General features: G+C 39.9%; 1 protein-coding gene across 2 annotated transcripts; it reads left to right on the forward strand.

Annotated features, from left to right (window-relative positions):
- The first annotated feature begins 3,355 nt into the window (after positions 1–3,355).
- ttc14 (tetratricopeptide repeat domain 14) lies at positions 3,356–16,105 on the forward strand. Of its 2 annotated transcripts, none has more exons than XM_005736918.1 (12): positions 3,356–3,933; positions 5,536–5,663; positions 5,792–5,991; positions 6,536–6,620; positions 6,996–7,125; positions 7,497–7,652; positions 7,793–7,864; positions 8,005–8,124; positions 8,529–8,651; positions 10,495–10,612; positions 14,204–14,310; positions 14,437–16,105. In XM_005736918.1, exons 1-12 carry the CDS (start codon positions 3,800–3,802, stop codon positions 15,407–15,409), a joined length of 2,346 nt encoding a protein of 781 aa, XP_005736975.1. In that variant the 5' UTR covers positions 3,356–3,799; the 3' UTR covers positions 15,410–16,105. The 2 variants fall into 2 exon arrangements, with proteins under 2 accessions (XP_005736975.1, XP_005736976.1); XM_005736919.1 differs by having other exon boundaries at positions 5,539–5,663.
- Positions 16,106–17,504: the final 1,399 nt, after the last annotated feature.

Consider the following 17,504-nt stretch of genomic DNA (forward strand, 5'->3'; position numbering starts at 1 on the left):
ACAAATACAAGGAAACAGTCTTTGAATAGCTGTTCACGGTAGTGACCACTATGCGCGAAAGGGTTAATAATACCCTCTATATTATAATTTGATATATTTGCTCCATGTATAATTTTAACTACTTCTTTTATTTTATTTTAATGTATAAATGCCACAAGAAATTGTCTACCAGTCATATTAAACAATGCTGATCAGTCTTTTTACCATTTTATTTATATGGAATCTTTTGGTTTTCTTTGCACTTCCCTTTCGTCTCCATGGATATTGTCCAAAATGTATTATCCAGAATGCAATCTAGAGCTGTTGATCCATCCATCTCCGACCCAATTTACTAAGGTACTGTATTATTTTATACATGTAACCTAAATGTGCATTGGGTATGATACTTTCTTCTAGCTCTAGTGCATGTACTTACCCTGTCGTTACTCAGTACTTTGAAATGGCTAACAGCTAAACAACAATTCAGTCCAGGTTTGAGCTTATTTGTGGAAATATGGAATAAATATGGAAGTCGTCTGGACAGTTGACATTTTGTTTTTATGAGAATATTAATTATTTTTTGAGGATGCACTGAAAGCATGCAGTTATCCTGGAACATTTATTTACTTTAAAATAAATATAATTTAGTTCTTACTATCCCACAAACAATGATACAGATATGACTTGTAATAACTACTTACTCTGTGCTACATGAAAATGTCCAAGCAGTATTATCCAGCAAATAATTTTTCTTTCCATGATGGTTGTAGTTACTTCTCACTGCTCTCAGCACAGACTGTTTTTATGTCTGATTGTGCATTGTACTTAGATCATGAAATGCTCCTCCCTCCACTATTCAAAGGAATGTTTAAGGATTTGTGACAGAGACAACGTTCATAGAAACTGAAAAAATAGGTATGTGCACGGGAAAATACATATCTGTGTAATGTAGGACAAATTCATTTTTACTTTTTAATTATTTATTAATATTATCACACACTTACACTATGGGCCTTGCAGCATCACAGGGTGACAGTCCAGTTTCAACAGTTAATGTCACTACAATCTCTACAAGTTTAACGTAGTTTGTCGTATCTGGTAGTGTCTGATTTGTAGCGTCTTCATGATCTTATTAAGTAAAATTCTCATTCTTATTGTAGGCTATGAATGGAAGCACTCTGTAGGAGTACATCACTTAGTGTTTATAAGTCATAAGCAAAGCATTTCATTTGATTTTAATAAAGAGACAATTAACAACACAAAACAACAAATATAAATTGTTAATTGTAGATTAGAATTGTTCTTGTTGTCCACTGCACATTTTTTAATACACTTAGCTGACGTTTTTTTTTCCTTTTAAGAAATATAAATAGCTCGTGTACATAAAGTGCCTTACATTGCATGTAGTAACTAAAACTTCATGAGGTAGGCAAACAGGTTTTTCATTATGTGTTGGACTTCCTCCTCAGAATAATTTTTACTGTGTGTGTGTGTGTGTGTGTGTGTGTGTGTGTGTGTGTGTGTGTGTGTGTGTGTGTGTGTGTGTGTGTGTAGCTGTTTTAGGGTTACAAGGTTATAGTTAGGTTTAAGGTAAGTATGAAGGTTAGGCAATAATTTCTGATGGTTAATGTTATTGTAAGGGGCTAGGGAAAGCATTATGCCCATTCAATGTCCTGACTAAGGTGTGAAAATGAGAGCTGGTATGCTTTTCCAATGTGGAGGTATGTAAAGACGACAGGAGAGGTCTCAGTGTCTCACTCCAACTTTATTACTGGATTCACCAGAACTCCACGTCCAAAAAGCGCCCAAATCTGTGAGTGGAGTCACCTGGTGGTCCGCCACAATATATACTGGTCAAAAGTTTTAGAACACCCTAATCTTTCCAGTTATTTATTGCAATTTAAGTAATCCAAGTCCAATGAATAGTTTGAAATGGTACAAGGTTAAGTAGTTAACTGCCAGAGATTAAAAAAATGTTAGGTTACCCAAAACTGAAAAATAATGTACATTTTAAAATTATACAAAAAGACCTTTTACAGGTAAAACAAAATGGGCTAACAATTTCAAGGTTTTATGCAGCAATGGAGGTTGAATAGTACTGTACTGCACAAAGTAGTGTGTCGCTACAAAAATGGTGGGAAAAGGGCAGTTAATAATGGAAGAGAGACAGACTATCATGACACTTAAAAATGTAGGTCTTTCCTACAGAGAAATTTCAAAGAAACTCAGGGTGTCAGTGACTACAGTTTCCTTCACCATCAAAAGGCACTCCGAAACTGGGGAAAACTGTGACAGGAAGAGGTCTGGAAGACCCAAAGCTACAACTGATTCGAGGACAATTTTCTGAGAGGTAACAGCTTGCATGATAGGCTGCTCACAGGACAACAGCTTCAGGCACAGCTTAATAGTGGTTGTAGTAAGCAAGTCTCAGTTTCAACTGTGAAGAGAGTGAAGACTTTGAGCTGCAGGTTTGATAGGGCGAGTTGCAGCAAAAAAGCCATTGCTAAGATGTCACAATAAGACAATGGCCATGAAACACCGCCACTGGACTACTGAAGGCTGGAAAAAGGTATTATTATTGATGAATCAAAATTTGAAATTTTTGGTTCATCGCGCTGGATCGCTGTACTCCGCCAAGCAGGAGAAAGGATGATTCTACAATGTGTGGCATCAACTGTCAAACATAGAGGAGAGAGTGTGATGGTCTGTGGCTGTTTTACTGGATCCAGGATCAGTTTACCAGTCACTGAGTACAGGTCAGTTTTCAATTTTACATTAGCCCATTTTAAATGACCTTTGAATGCAACATAGAATGCAACAGCATTTCTGGATAATGTTAACCTGTTCTATTGTTTTGCACATGGTAGACATTTAACATACATTCACAGACATGGGGAACTGTGCTCACAGACAGGGATTTCTGAAAGTCTTTCATTCCTCAGGGGTCCTCTTATTCTCCAACATTCTGTTCAGCAATTCACAGCTAAGACACCTCTGTTCCTATATATGTCATTGGGGAACACAGAAATTTTTCCATGCTGGGTATAGTTACTTTATTTATTTTGAAAACCCTGTATACACCAAACTCTTTAGAAGTTAGTGAAATTTAAAAAAAAAATGGATTGGGCAATAAAATCAACCTTTTCTTGCTTGAAGTACACAAGGCTCACATTAAATCAGGGGTCAAATGAATTATTCTGCATAAGAAATCAAAATATCCATAAAAAAGAAAGCTGAATGTTCAAAGACTATTACAAATAGGGGCAAAATAAAATTTGCGTTAAGCGGTAAATATAAACACGAACTAAATAGCAGTTATCGCCATCGTTCCCATGTGGTTCTTGTTTCTCCCGACTGTTTCAGTGTGACACACACGGCGCATGCTCATTTGTCCATGACTCCTGGCTTACTAGTGAATTTTTTTCAGCATTAGCTAAACTTTGAATAGCTAAAACAACAATTTTCCTTGTGTTGCATGAACACCTAGTCCGTGTATGTGCAGTGCCGCAATATTGGGGCTTTTTATGAAGACAAACAAACTGCGGAAACAGTGTTAGTGCGGCTTTTTGCTGGTGGGTTTGCTAGCTAGCTAAACAACAGAGATTGGTTGTTATCTAACTTACATACATTAAAGTGGACTTCTCAGTCTTTTTTGCAAATAATTAAGCGTTTTTTAAGCTTGGAAAAAATTGCAGTACTGTCTCAACCTCAAGGTAAGCTCTAAATTGTGCTGGCATGGGCATCGCTAAAAGAGTGCTCGGCCGCTTCGGTATTTTTTGACTCGTACAATAATGTGAGTTCAGTCCCGTAAAAGCAGAGAATGGACAGAGACTTGTTGAGGCAATGTCTGACGTATCATGGACAATCCCTGTTCAATACGCTGAAATGTGAACAAACGGAAAATCCAGACTTCCAAGCGGTGGTGTCTGACCTCTGCAAAGCCACGTATGAGAGGTATGTCTGAGTTTATGAGTACCACGGCAGGCTGCTGCAGAATGCCAAAAGTCATAAGTACAGACAAAATGCTAGCGCATCATTATTTTCTCTTAAAGTGTTAGACAAAGATGATATTGCATATAGGTTGTGAATTAAACGCTCTGAAAACAAAGATGAGTGAATATCACAGTCTTATCGCCAGTATAATTTTACTGTTTAAATCTCCTATTGCTCGTCCAGCAGATTTTCAGTTCATAAGCTGACATCTGCCTAGAAATGGTGACGCTAATGAGGAATTTGCAACTTTTGCTCGAAAATTCTCTGGATTTAAAATGACTTATAATTAAATTGCACAAGAAATATGCAGAAAAGGACTTCACCACACCTAACAGCTTTTGAATTTAGGTATTTTCAGTTCCATTGCCAGAGATGTCTAAAATCAAGCACCTAGACATGCAGTCTGACTTTACAGACATTTGTGAAAGAATGAGTCATTATAGGGAGCTCACTGAACACATGTGGGGTACTGCAAGACCATGCCACTCCTGCAGCAAATCAGTTTATAAAATGTCTTCACTCCCAGGTTAGGTAGGAAGCAGACCATATGAACTAGACAGGCAACAAACTTTGGCAGGCAGCCATCGAGTCAAGTCACTTTGCAATTGCAATAAAAACACTATCAATATTTAGAACTATACATGCAATGTACACTAATAAAGAAATGCAGCCACAGATATAAAATTGCAAAAATACGTGCTATAAATGTAGCTGCACAAAGTGATGAATGACCTCTTTTACATTTCAAATCAAGAAAGTCTGACCTGCAGCAGCCCCTCCACTCTGTTTGCAGTTGTGCTGGGTGCAGTGATTGATGCAGAAGAACTAAATTCATGTGAAACCATTAATTAAACTGGGCATGCAGTGCAGTAACACTTACCAGCGATGTGGAAGTTTGTTAATAACAAATTGTATGACTTACTAAAACTTATAGTTGAAGTATATCAGTATAATTCAGCTTAGGGGGCACAGGGACTTTACTGGATGAGCTGTGAGCCCCACACTGCTCCTGAGTATTCTGTTATCAGCTGCTCATCAATTGCTGAGGCACACTGTGTCAAAAAAAAAAAATCCCCAACACTCTGCTGACCTGATTACTGCAGGGTTCCAAGTCACTGACATTAACATCAGTACATGAAAGGCACACCATGAGCTTCATGGCATGGGTTTCCATGGCCGAGCAACACCTGTAGGTGTAATGTGTCAGTGGCGCACTACTTTTGTCCATGTAAGCATATGTTGTTTCCACACATGTTTTTCCCCCCAATCATTTGTGAATGGTGTAGTTAAACTAAAATACCATTGTATGAAAAGAGGTGCAAAAAGTACACATCGGTTTTTGACTAGCTACTGCAGCTGTCATTGTAGAATAAAAATCAGTATTGTAATACAATAACTCTCAATGAAGGTCTGTGAACAAAGAGCAGGAGTGTGTATTAATTCAACCTTTTTCTGTTGCATTACTTCATTTTCCTTTGCACCATTATACAAGAATTAGTTTGTCATAGGTGAATTCAGTCCAGCTGATCTTACTGATCTTTCTTTTGTTGTTGTTCTGTGCAGTAGATGTGAAGAGCAGAGCAACCCACTTGTGGAGCAGTTCATTGCCAGGAAGGCTGACATCCTGTTCAGTCCAGTATGGAGAACCGCTGGTCTTCGAGGAGAGGAGCACGAGGAGGAGGAGGCTGTAGGTGTGTGTTGTTCATTCTTGTGCGTGTAAATGAAGATGAGTATGACTTGCACATAGGCCCTATCTGATGTTGAGAAAAGTGTCTGTATTTTGTGACACACTGCATCAGATCTGTCTTCGCTCTTTCAGAGCCCTATGCAGTTATGCCACCGATGGAGGTATTCATGGAGGTGTCGTATGAGGAGAGGCGATCCATGATTTACCGGGATTTGGAAAGAGGAGACATTGTGGTGGGGAGGATCAACAACATTAGAGAATACGGCTTCTTTCTCACTCTGTTTTGCACAGCAGGAGGTCTGAAAAGAGACATTGAGGACTTAGAGTTGTCGGTAGGTCAACAAGTTCAGTTCAGTTCCTTTTGAATGTCATTGAGTTATGTCATAAATCATCACTGTAGAAGCTGAAAATTTGGGACTGTTGGCTAGTTGTTGATGAAAAACCGGCTGTGTAGCTCTGGGAATACCCGAGTGACTGCCAGTTCTTTCTTTGCGTGGAGTTTACATAAGAATACAGTCATGCTTAAAATTCATGTTATGAGTCCATGTGATGATATCTGTGCTGTAATAGTCATTTAGTCTTATGCTTTACGGGACGTACAGGAGTGGCAGTTCCAAAAGAGTTCTGCTTTTCATCTTCGTGTCTGTTGTAAAAAAAAAAACACCTGCATATTTGTCATCAAGCCACCTCAACTGAGGTATTACAAGTGAAAAAATTCCTCAACAGAAAGCTTCTTGGAGAGTTTCTGTTGTCAGACTGTAAATGGTGCAAATGTTGTGTAATTAAATATGCTGCTCTGTCCACCTGAACTAAATTGGCCATCCACCTTGCATTTTACTATTGTTTCATAAAGGCACATCTTTCTTCACCCTTCAGGCTCTGTGTCATGTCAGAGAAATTCCCTCCACTGGCAGCCATGATGATCCCCTGGCGTACTACCAGATTGGGGACTTCATCAGAGGTTTGTGTCTAACACAACCAGAACACTGAGGTCCAGAATCATATACTGCAGTTCTTTTCAGGAGCCTTTAAAACATTTTCTAACAATAGATTTATTAGACAGACAAAACCTGCATAAAGTATATTAATCTAGCTAATACCTTCATTCCGCAGAAAATTGGCCTATGATAGTATCTTTTTCCATTTGAGGCTTTTTTGTGTCTCAACACAACCTATATCTTAAAGTTTTAGTCTTTTATCCTATTTTAATTTTCAGGTTTGCAGTGCAGTTATAATCATAGAAATGCTTGCTGCTTTTTGAACTCCATAGTGCTGCTTCGCAGTACTGTAATGGGATATGTAAAGAATGATGGTCTGATCTTTTCTTATTCTGTAGCTGGAGTGAAAGATATTGATCGCTACCAGGAGAAAATCACAGTGTCGCTCCATCAGGCCTGTCTTTCTCCGAGCTTGGAGCACATCAAACTTGGTGTCATTACCAAGGAGGAGCTGCCTGTTCATTACAGGTAAAGAAACACAACACGGATTGCTGAAAGAAGAAAAACAAACCTGCTTAACTAGTTCGAGTGAATACTGTTGCATAGCATTGCATTAAGAAATGTCACACAAGCATTTGAACTAGTGTTTCATATCAAGCTTCAGTTGATTGTAGCTGCAGCAGACCATCTGTATTCGCAGTCACTGCTCATGTAAAATGTAAAGTTTGGGGATTCAATTTTTCTTTTTTATATTCATGCTTTTTTTCAAGAATATGATGTATTTTGTTACACAAATGAGCAGGCTGATATGTAGCCTGAGCTTTAATATAAAAGCTTAATCTGATATAAATATGTATTAATGCATTAATGTGTGGTTGCAGTGACTGCTCTCTCCTTAGTCGTAGTGTTCAGGCAGCCAATGACTCCAGTGAGACATATGAGCGTATACTGACAGGTTGTCATGGATACCACAACCCCTCTGTAGTGGACTACTTGCTGGAAAAGGTGGGAATTAGTGATACCCACCCACCGTCAATGATGCGTGGACTGCAGAGGTAAACTTTTAGTTGGTGCGATTACACAGTAATTCCCCTAATTTCATACAAATTTGCAAGCAGATTCATGCAATAATGGAAGTTTGGACATCTAGCAAGGCTGTTAAATAGTGTGGTGTCTGTGGTTCTTTTCGCCACAGTAAACTTTTCCAAGCAGAGGATTTTGCTTCTGCAATCAGGAAGAAACAGTCTGCATCCTGGGCCTTAAAGTGGTAATGTATTAGCTATCAACTTTGACCACAGAAAATGGATGGGATGTTGCATCATTTTGTTTTTGGACCACTTATTCCCCCTGGCTTAGACTTCACAATAATACAAACCTGACTTGTATTTTGCTTGTGTGTTTTTCAAGTGTCCGTGCAGGGGTGGACCACTTCAAACATGGTCGCCATGTGGAAGCCATGAATGAATACAACAAAGCCTTGGAAATAGACATTAGTAATGTAGAAGCACTGGTGGCACGTGGAGCTCTGTGAGTCTGCTTTCAGTTCAAATGATGAGAACTGTTGTTTGTATAATTCTGTCCTTGTTTGAGATATTCCCTCGTCTTTCATGACCCTGTAAACACCTAACTGGTTTAAATTACAAGAAATATATACAGTGTTTACAATAGTTTATTTATTGGATGCATCAAGACATTTTAAACGACTTTGGTAAGTTTCCTCATACCATTTCCCGTACCAGAATGGAATGAGGAACAGTAATTAAGACACCACACATGGTTCTGTACTATTGTCGTAGCTCTTTGGAATGAAAAGTTCCTTTTGGCTTAGTACCTGGTAAACACACATGACACTTGTTACCGAAAACTGGCATAGTCCTGAAAATGAGATCAATCTTATCGTCTTTTTTGTGCTTCTTTCACTTTGTACACAGGTATGCTAACAAAGGCAGCATCATGAAGGCAATAACAGATTTTGAACGAGCTCTGGAGAACTGTCCTGATCACCGCAACGCCAAGAAGTATCTGTGTCAGACACTAGTGGAGAGAGGAAAACAGTAAGTACTGCTTCACTTAGTAAGCAGATGTGAAATGAGAGCTTACAGTTCAGTCGTGATCTACTAGTTGAAAGACTCAGATCAGAGAGAACTTTAAGAATGTTAATGAGAAGCTGCCAGCTCCACCACCTTTTTCTTGTTACAGTGCACAATGGGCCTGATATGTCAGTATGCAAATACTATTGATTTTAAATCCAGGTATGAAGAGCGATGTGCAAGGTAACTACAGACAGAACAACTTTGATTTTTCCCAAGGAGGAAACGAAGCTTTCTCTGGCCTGCTCCTTTTTCCCTGTTTAACCATTTCACAGCCTGATTATGGTGCACTGCTAGTGTTTATGAATAGAAGCTGCATAGAAGGACGAAGTTAGAAAAAGGTTCACAGGCTATTCTGAAACAGGTGAGCGAGCATCAGCTCAGCTGCTTTGTTCCCGTGAAAAAGGGAGAAACATGTAAATAACATGTATTATTTTTCTTTGGCTCTCGGAGGAGGCGGACGCACTTTTCTCCTCTCCCTTATCTTCCCTGCTAGTTCTTATGTCCTTGTCTAGTCTCGTGTCTTTTTTGTATTACTTTCCCTGGAACACTCTCTCACAGTCTGTGTCTAAAACCTAAAAGAGAATTATGGATTTGATCAACTGGTCTCTGAATGCTATTGACAGCCTTTAACGAGAAGTCTGGGCTCGGGAGAACCCGAGTGCCCTGGAGGGACTTTCCCTGCCGGATACACGATGGACGGGTGGCAGAGGATCGTGTGCCTGGCGGGACTGTCGATCGAGGACGCTGAAGATATCTACCTATTTGGAACCATGATAACAGGGTTCTTGCTGATCGGAGCTGGCTTGGCCCGGGCTTATCGGAGAATTAAGAGAGCGGAACCGGCTGTTCAAACCCCCACAAGGCTGCCCGCTGGGATTGGAACGACAGGTGCGACTTCTCAGAAAGGGCTCACTGAAGGCAGCATGGTTAAGAGCTTGGAGGCGCTTACGACTGCAGTGAATGCTCAGAATAATACCTTTGAGCGTATGTATGTTGGATTACATCAGGAAAGAATCAACTCAGAACAACATCTCTGGGCGGAGCTGGATTACACCTCGGATCAGTTGGCTGCGGTCGTGACGTCTCAGAATCTGAGCAAAAAGAGTGACAAGACCACAGAATCGACGGCTAATAACATCACGGAGAAACTCGGGAGATTGAGAGACCAGTGTCGGAGTGTTAAAAAACAGCTTGAAATTCTCAATTACCATCATAACCCGGCTACCCCACAACTCCCTGATAACGACTGTGTTGAGTCTGTTCCTTCCCATTCCCTACAGGGACACCTGGGTTGGCTGGAAGACTGTTTACTTAGCCTGGCAGGGCGAAGGACACTGTCTCAGCTGAACTATGGACACGCACACACATACATATACTGATACTGATAAGCACTCACTGACGCATCACCCTCCCTATCCCAGATCCAACGCCACCTCCAACGCTTACCTCCCCCATGATGTGGACATCGGGTCAGCTGGAGGCGCAGTCGAAGATTGCAGCGGTCCCATATCAGATGTACACACTGGAACACTTTCCCATGTTGCTTGTCTGTGTTTATTGTGTTATGGTGTGTTGATACCTGTGCATTCCTGTATTATCCTTTTGTGTTGCACATTTCAATGTTTTTTTTCCTCGCTACCTGGCCTGACCTGTCTCCCCAATGTGATGTTTGTATTGTATGTATGGTCGGCAAGGTCTGTCATCTCGGTTGTGGGCAAAAGACCATCTCAAGGCTATCTCATCTCATCTCATCTCATCTCATCTCATCATCATTTACTCAAAGGATGTTTGTTTGTGCTTGCAGGCTTGAGGAACAGGAAAAGCTAGTAACAGCTGAGGGATTGTACAGAAGAGCTCTAACTTTAGATGGCTCAAACCCTGAGGCACAGGAAGCCCTGCACAAGATCACAGACACTATACAGGTGAGCGGACACAACATACACACACACATGCACGCGTGCCTGAGGGGTTCAAAAAAGTTGGCAGGTATTCAGTGTGTGTATTTTAGGCTTAACTATTAAAGCAGATGCAGAAATAATGGTCCCATCAAAGTTTAATTTTAAAATGGTGTTATTTCTGTGTGACTTCAGAAAAATTAATAAAAAAGGTGGAAAAAATGAGCAGCTGCTTGTTGCTCTGACAACACAGAGAAAGGGATGATATGAGGACAGATTAGTTTCTTGTAAAATTAGTTGACAAGTTCCCAGAACTGTATTTATGTGTGCTCTGCTTAAATATGTTTAACATGTTTTTTTTAACAAATATGTGTGGCTCTGTGTACTGACCACAAGAAAACAGGCACACTAAAGTTAGCAGCTAACCGGTGACCACTGGGCACTAAGCAGCTACAGATCCAGATATTTCTGATAGCAGTAAGAATTTTTCCTTGCTCAAAAGAGGCCTTTTGGGGTGTTTACGCACATGATCACAGTAGAATTCAGTTAAAAAAAGAGTCAGTTTTAAGCCCTCGGTATACCTGCTGCATTGGTTGCTTTGTCCTACGCTGGGAATGCCACTGACAGCCACATCCATTTCTGTTTGCTGTGGCAGTGCACGTAGCTGCTGTAGTATTAAACGATATCCTGAACGATAGGTGAAAAAACCTCTACATCCGCACTGACAAGGGAAGAGAAGAAGTGAAAACTGGAAGCAAAAGAATTGCTGAGGTTGTTTTTACACAAATAACTTTACATAGAAAAATGTGAGGGAAATCTGTTTGTTTTATGTAACTGAAAAAACAAAAAACTGTCCAATATATTAGATTTTTAAATCCCCAAATATTAGTCTGGAAAATCCTCTATCGGTTGGGCTGTGCTTTTCACTCCCATCAGCTGTATGAAAATGTATTACATTCAAAGACTGAAGAAAGAACTGTGAATATTACAGCATTAGTGGAAACTTGACAGGTCAATTTGAAGTAGTTGGTAAAAACGGGTGTTTGTAGTAATATTAATGAAGGCTGTGTTATATGCAGGTACTTCCCCTGATCATTGTTACTCCCCCTGTGTCCTTGTGTTAGAATGGCTGCTGTGAAAAGACTGTTGTTGACAGATTATCATAAGATTGTCTTACATGAAGCAGTGGATTTCGTGGTTAATCTGAGGCTTGTTAATTAAACACTAAACATTTGCACAACTTTAGCAGCTCAATAAATAAGGAACACCTCCTGTACCACGACAGTGTTAATTTTATACATGCAGGCCTTTGACACTTGTTCAGTGTTGACCTCTGTAACTTTAAATATAGGACATGAATTTAAAAAGGTTTACTAGTTATTAACTTGATTATCAGCTGTTTTAACTTAAGCCTTTTGTATGTAAGGTGTAGTATGCCACAACACTGAAAGGGCTAAGGTAAGTCTTTGGTAAGAAATGCATTAATAAAGGTGATTTATAATAGATTGCCTTATAAAATGTTTAATAGTGAAATGGCTCATTATAAAAGACTAACTTGTCAGTTTGTTGACAATCCTAGCAAGTCATTTAATTTGCATAGCAAGACAATGAACTTTGATGGGATAGCGCATGTTGATGACGTCATCAAGCTGCGCCTGTTTTGGTCGAAAGCATTGCAACCATTACAACCATTATCATCTGCAAATTATGCCCGGCATAGCAAAGAGATGAAGCACTTTTGAAATATGGGGAAACCCAAAAACTGCCCTTCCTCCACTTCCGTAACATTGATTCATTAATGTTGAATTCTCTCGCAGCTGCTCTATTCCCATGTTGTTGCAGTATATTAATAACTAACCTCGTATTGTGGATGAATAATCTCAGTTGTTCTCCTGACTGAAGTTTGGCCCGTGTACAGCATCCTGCTATGCGATTGCATTCGTCCCTGACCACCAGAATCCCTCACGTTAACTTTTATCGAGTGGAAAAAAAAGTTGGCGTTCCTCCTCCAGCTTCACTGTGCTAATGTTATGCTAACATAGCTGTGTCGCTAGCAATCAGGTAGCACAACATTATATACCAGGTAGTCCAACTTCAGTAACCCTGCAGACACCACTGCTGTTTAGTTTTCTGTCTTCATTTATGTTGGAAGTGGTAGCAGAGCTGTACGTTTTAATTAGCTTCAGAACATGGTATGTCATGTTTAGGTGGAAACTAGCGAGCTAACTTCCTGTTAACTTCTAACTCCGTTAAATTTAAGAAATTTTGTTTTCATGGATGCCTGGATGTTAAACTTAATTGTTACACCTGGTAAAGCAGCAACGCTGATGATTTTATTAAAGATGAAAGAATTTAGACCGTTTTTAACTCTCAGTTTTCGTTTGACTTTGGGACCTGAAGCGGACAGAGTTTTGGACCCAGATTACTCCGCAAAGCTCCTCACTACGGCAGCCGTAATGCTCTGACAATCCATCAAGCAGTGCGGCTTACCAAAGTTGTACTAAAACATTTTTTAACAGATTTCTGCACGCCCAAATCGGTTCGAGGTCAGTAGGTCATACATAAGGCACACTCTCGATTTTTGAGAAAATTAAAGGATTTTAAGTGTGCCTTATAGTGTGGAAAATACATTATAGAGAAGAAAATAATATATCGCGATATATATCGTTACCGCACGTGCTTCAAATTATACCGCGATATGGATTTTAGGCCATATCGCCCAGCCCTACTTTACACTATACACAGTCATCCACCCATTCACACACACATTCGCACACAGAAGGAGAGAGTGAGACAGCAAAGAGTATAACAATAAACAGTAAATGTGTGTGGGAACGCCTGGGTGCTGAAGAAAGACATGAGCTGCTGTCCATGGAAACCAGTTTGAGCACATTTCTAAAGTGCATATTATTCATGTAGGAATGTTTTCTTTAAAAAAAAACAAAAACACTATATTTAAAAAAGAAAAAATGCTTTTCTACTTTGCTCCGAGCACTGTGGTTTGTAATACTGATGAACTGTTTTGGTGTGTATGTGTGTGTTCGCAACCCTTGGACTCTGACCCTCTGCCCTCTGACCTTCTGACTGCTGCGGTCTTGTCACCTGCCTCGTGGGGGGGGGGAATAATCTGCACAATGGCAACAATGACTCCTCTTCTCCTGGATACTTGTATTCCGTGTCCCGGGTTCAAATACGGTAATGTTGAAACCTTCTCCACCTAATTCTGGGACAAATACCATTTCTTTGCACATCTCTGCTTGCACCTCTGTCCTTCCATCAATCTAAAAAAATTTTTTAAATCTACCCCCACTCTGGGATCATACCACATCATTCTCTATGGTAAATCTGTAACTCATCACACATTTCTCTTCCTGCGATCTGTTTGGTTTGTGACGGTTATGTATGCTCTACAAACCTCTTGATTTTTTTCTTTCCCTCTCCATACATACTTTCTCTGATGCAAATGGCTGAATAAATGAATGAATGAATGATTGTTGTTTCGGGATTTTTGTGTGGTTTTGGGTCATGGCGTGTATGTCTTTGAATATGTTTCTGTGGACTTTTGGCTGCCTGCCATTGTCATGTCTCGTCTTGCCTCGCCTCACCCGGCGACTAAAGAAATCGATTCGCCTGCGAGAGGAAGCACTGGCTAAGGAACAGGTCAAAACTAAGAGTGGCCAGAGCAGTGCTGAAAAATTACGTAAGATCTTAAAAGAGGAGAAGAGGTAAGCTGACCGATTGATTTATTTACTTAAAGCTAAAAGAAAAGCCACTTCTGTTAAGGACAGCCTCATAATACCCCGCCTGTTTTACCAGAAAAATATTATCAGTACATGTCTTCTATTTTTCAGGATGAAGAAAAAACGGAAGAGATCATCCTCCTCCTCATCCTCCACTTCTTCAAGGACATCCTCCTCCTCCACATCATCATCGTCCTCTCGCAGGCAGTCTAAAAAGAAGAAAAAGAAAAGGAGGAAATCAGAGCGTGGAAGCAAGCGCCATCGCAGGATCTCCTCAAAGGAGAGCAGGAGAAGCAACGAGGGTAAGAAGGATAGGAAGGAGAAAGAGGAGGATGACGAGGTGGAGTGGTATCCCGCACCTTCCAATACCTCAGCTACTTTTCTCAACCAGGTGGGAGGCCTGGGGTTTGGATTGAGGGACGAGGAGCAGGTAGAAGGGAAGGATGCAGATGATAGAAAGAGTTTCAAGCTGTACTCGCTGTCAGCAGCTTCAGAAGAGGAAGAGTCTGACTCCTCACAGAGAGAAAGAAAGGGAAGGGACAGGGAGGAGAGCAGGACGAAGAAAACAAAGAGCAGCCTGAGCAGAAGCCCAGATAGAGAGAAGATTAGGAGCAGGAGTAGAGAAAGGAGGAATAGAAGTAGGGATGGTGACAGGAAGAAAGACAGAAGAAGCAGTGACTACAAAAGGAGAAGTAGTTTAGATGAAAATTCCAAGCGGAAATTATCCTGCTCGTCAGGAGAGTTGGAGTATTCGGGTCGTAAATCTAGTTACCGACCTGAGCATTCTGGAAATTCCACTTCCAAACACCCAGAGAACAGGAATGACTCATCATCCAGGAACCTCTTTGAAGAGAATAGAGGCAGGCTGGAAGTTCACGGAGTAGATCAGGTGAAAAGAGAGAAGGAAAGTCGAATGGAAGAAGGTACCATTCCAGATCAAGGACACAGTAAAAAAGGAAGTGCTGGAAATCAAAATGAACAGTGCAGCATGGGGGCCAAAAAGGACCTCCCTGCAAACCTGTTGGATATTTTTAACCAGATTGCTCAGTTTGAGAAGGAAAAAGGAGTGAAACCAAAAAAATAATAAGAGGGTATGATATCCATACAGGTGTTCGGAAAAAAGGTGAAAGTAATATTAATACCATGAAACTACTCTCTGGACTGCATCAATACTCCTGATCTATGGCCAAATCTGTTGCTGATTGAATGTCACCAGCTATTTTTTTTTTTTTTTTAAAGTTTGTCTTTTTGCAGAAAATGAGCCGTTTTACTTTGAAAGGTTGTTATTCCCTATGTCAGACTGGAGTCCTATAATAATTTCCTAGTAACTGTTTGTCAAAATGTCCTGAAATGTTCACCTTGATGGGTTCAAACAGGTTTAACACTTTAAAATAATGCTACAGTAAATTCATATTTTTAAACTGGCAAACAGTACATGTCATATCTAAGCATGAGAATATCAGATTCAGTCCATATTATTACATTATCTTCAGAAGCATCGCCTTTAGAGAATAGTGAACATTTTGACAAGCTGTTGCATAACTTTGCTCTGTAAGCTTGATCATCTGTTCTGTGACGTTCTTTTTGCTGTCAAAGAAGTTGACTGCCTTATATTTACTGCTGTGTGCCATGTTGTACATTCTTTCTGTGGCTTGTTAAACCTCTGTCCAAACAATCCTTAAGACTATACTTAGTGCAGAACTTCCAGCTGTATTCTGACTAATTGTCTCCTGTAATAAAACAAAGTCAGTTGAGTCAGTAAAGCATTTCAAATATCAAACCTGCAAGTCGTTGAAGTCCTTTTTTTCTTCTTCTTTTTTTTTTTATAGCTGTAATCCAATACATGTCTGCATGTTATCTACAGTGATGAGCACTGTGTTACAGAAATGAGATCAGGTGCAGATATAATCAATTAGATGCAGTGTTGTGGAAAAGTATTTGCCCCCTTCATGGTTTTTTTTCCTTCTACATTTATTGCACTGTAATGTTTCAGATCACCAAACAAATTTTAGTATTGGACAAAGATGACCCAGGCCCATTGAATTAAGAAATCACTCAAATAGAACCTCTGACATATGCTTAAAAAGTCTCAGAAAATGCAACACATCACGCCACTATCTAAAGTCATTCAAGAGCATTTAAGAATCTAAGTCACTGACATTTAAAGGATTACAGACCATTGCTAAGACTTTGTTACTCAAGTGCTGAACAGTAGTGAATCTTTCCAGGAGTGGCCAGCCTACCAAAATTTCAACATCAACAGCATACCCAGAACAACATCTAAAGAGATGCAGTTGTCACTTGCCTCAATTAAGGTCAGAGTTCATGATTAAACTATAAAAAAGAGGCTGGACAAAAGCAGAAGACTAAAATCACTGCTGAACAAACAGAACACAAAGGTTGATCTCACATTTGCCAGAAGACATCAAGACCTATAGGAAAACATTCTATGGACTGATGAGACAAAAGCTGAACCTTTTAGAAGGTCTGAGTCCCGTTACAGCTGGCTCGAAAAATACGTTGGTGGTAGTGTGATGGTCTGGGGTTGCTTTGCTTCTTCAGGGTCTGGATGACTTGCTGCAATTCTGCTCTCTACCAGAAAATCTTGAAGGAGAATCTCCTACCATGAGTATGTGCAGCTGGATAATGATCTGAAACACAACAGCAAGTCCAGCAATTTAAAAAAATAAGAATGTTTTGGCTTAGTCCAAGTTTAGTATGATTGATATGCTTTGTGACATTAAACAGCCCATTCATGCTGGAAAACCCTCCAGTGTCGCTGAATTAAAACAATTTCCTATTATCACAAACATTTGATTGCATTTCTTCCTGCCAGTGGTAGCACAACCAGTTTATTAGGTCTTGGAGGAATTAATTTTTTGCATAAGGTCAAATAGATTTGGAAAGAAAAATTTTGCATTTGCTCAGGATATCTTTGTCTTATATTTTACGTTCATGATCTGAAACATCAGATCAACAAATAAGTGTGAAAAACAGGAAAAAAGTAAGAAATTCTGTAGGGGGAAATACTTTTTCAGAGCACTGTAAATGTATAAGCATCACCTGATCTCACTGTTAGATGAAACCTTGAAAGGTCTCATCCTCACAGTGATAAGACATCATAGCTTGTGTCTGGGCTCTCAATGAGCAGCTAGGCCGTCCTTCGTAGAGCCAAAGTA

The sequence above is a fragment of the Pundamilia nyererei genome, unplaced genomic scaffold (genome assembly GCF_000239375.1).
Source record: "Pundamilia nyererei isolate P.nyererei 1_Seehausen unplaced genomic scaffold, PunNye1.0 scaffold00072, whole genome shotgun sequence".
In the NCBI taxonomy this organism is placed as follows: domain Eukaryota; kingdom Metazoa; phylum Chordata; class Actinopteri; order Cichliformes; family Cichlidae; genus Pundamilia; species Pundamilia nyererei.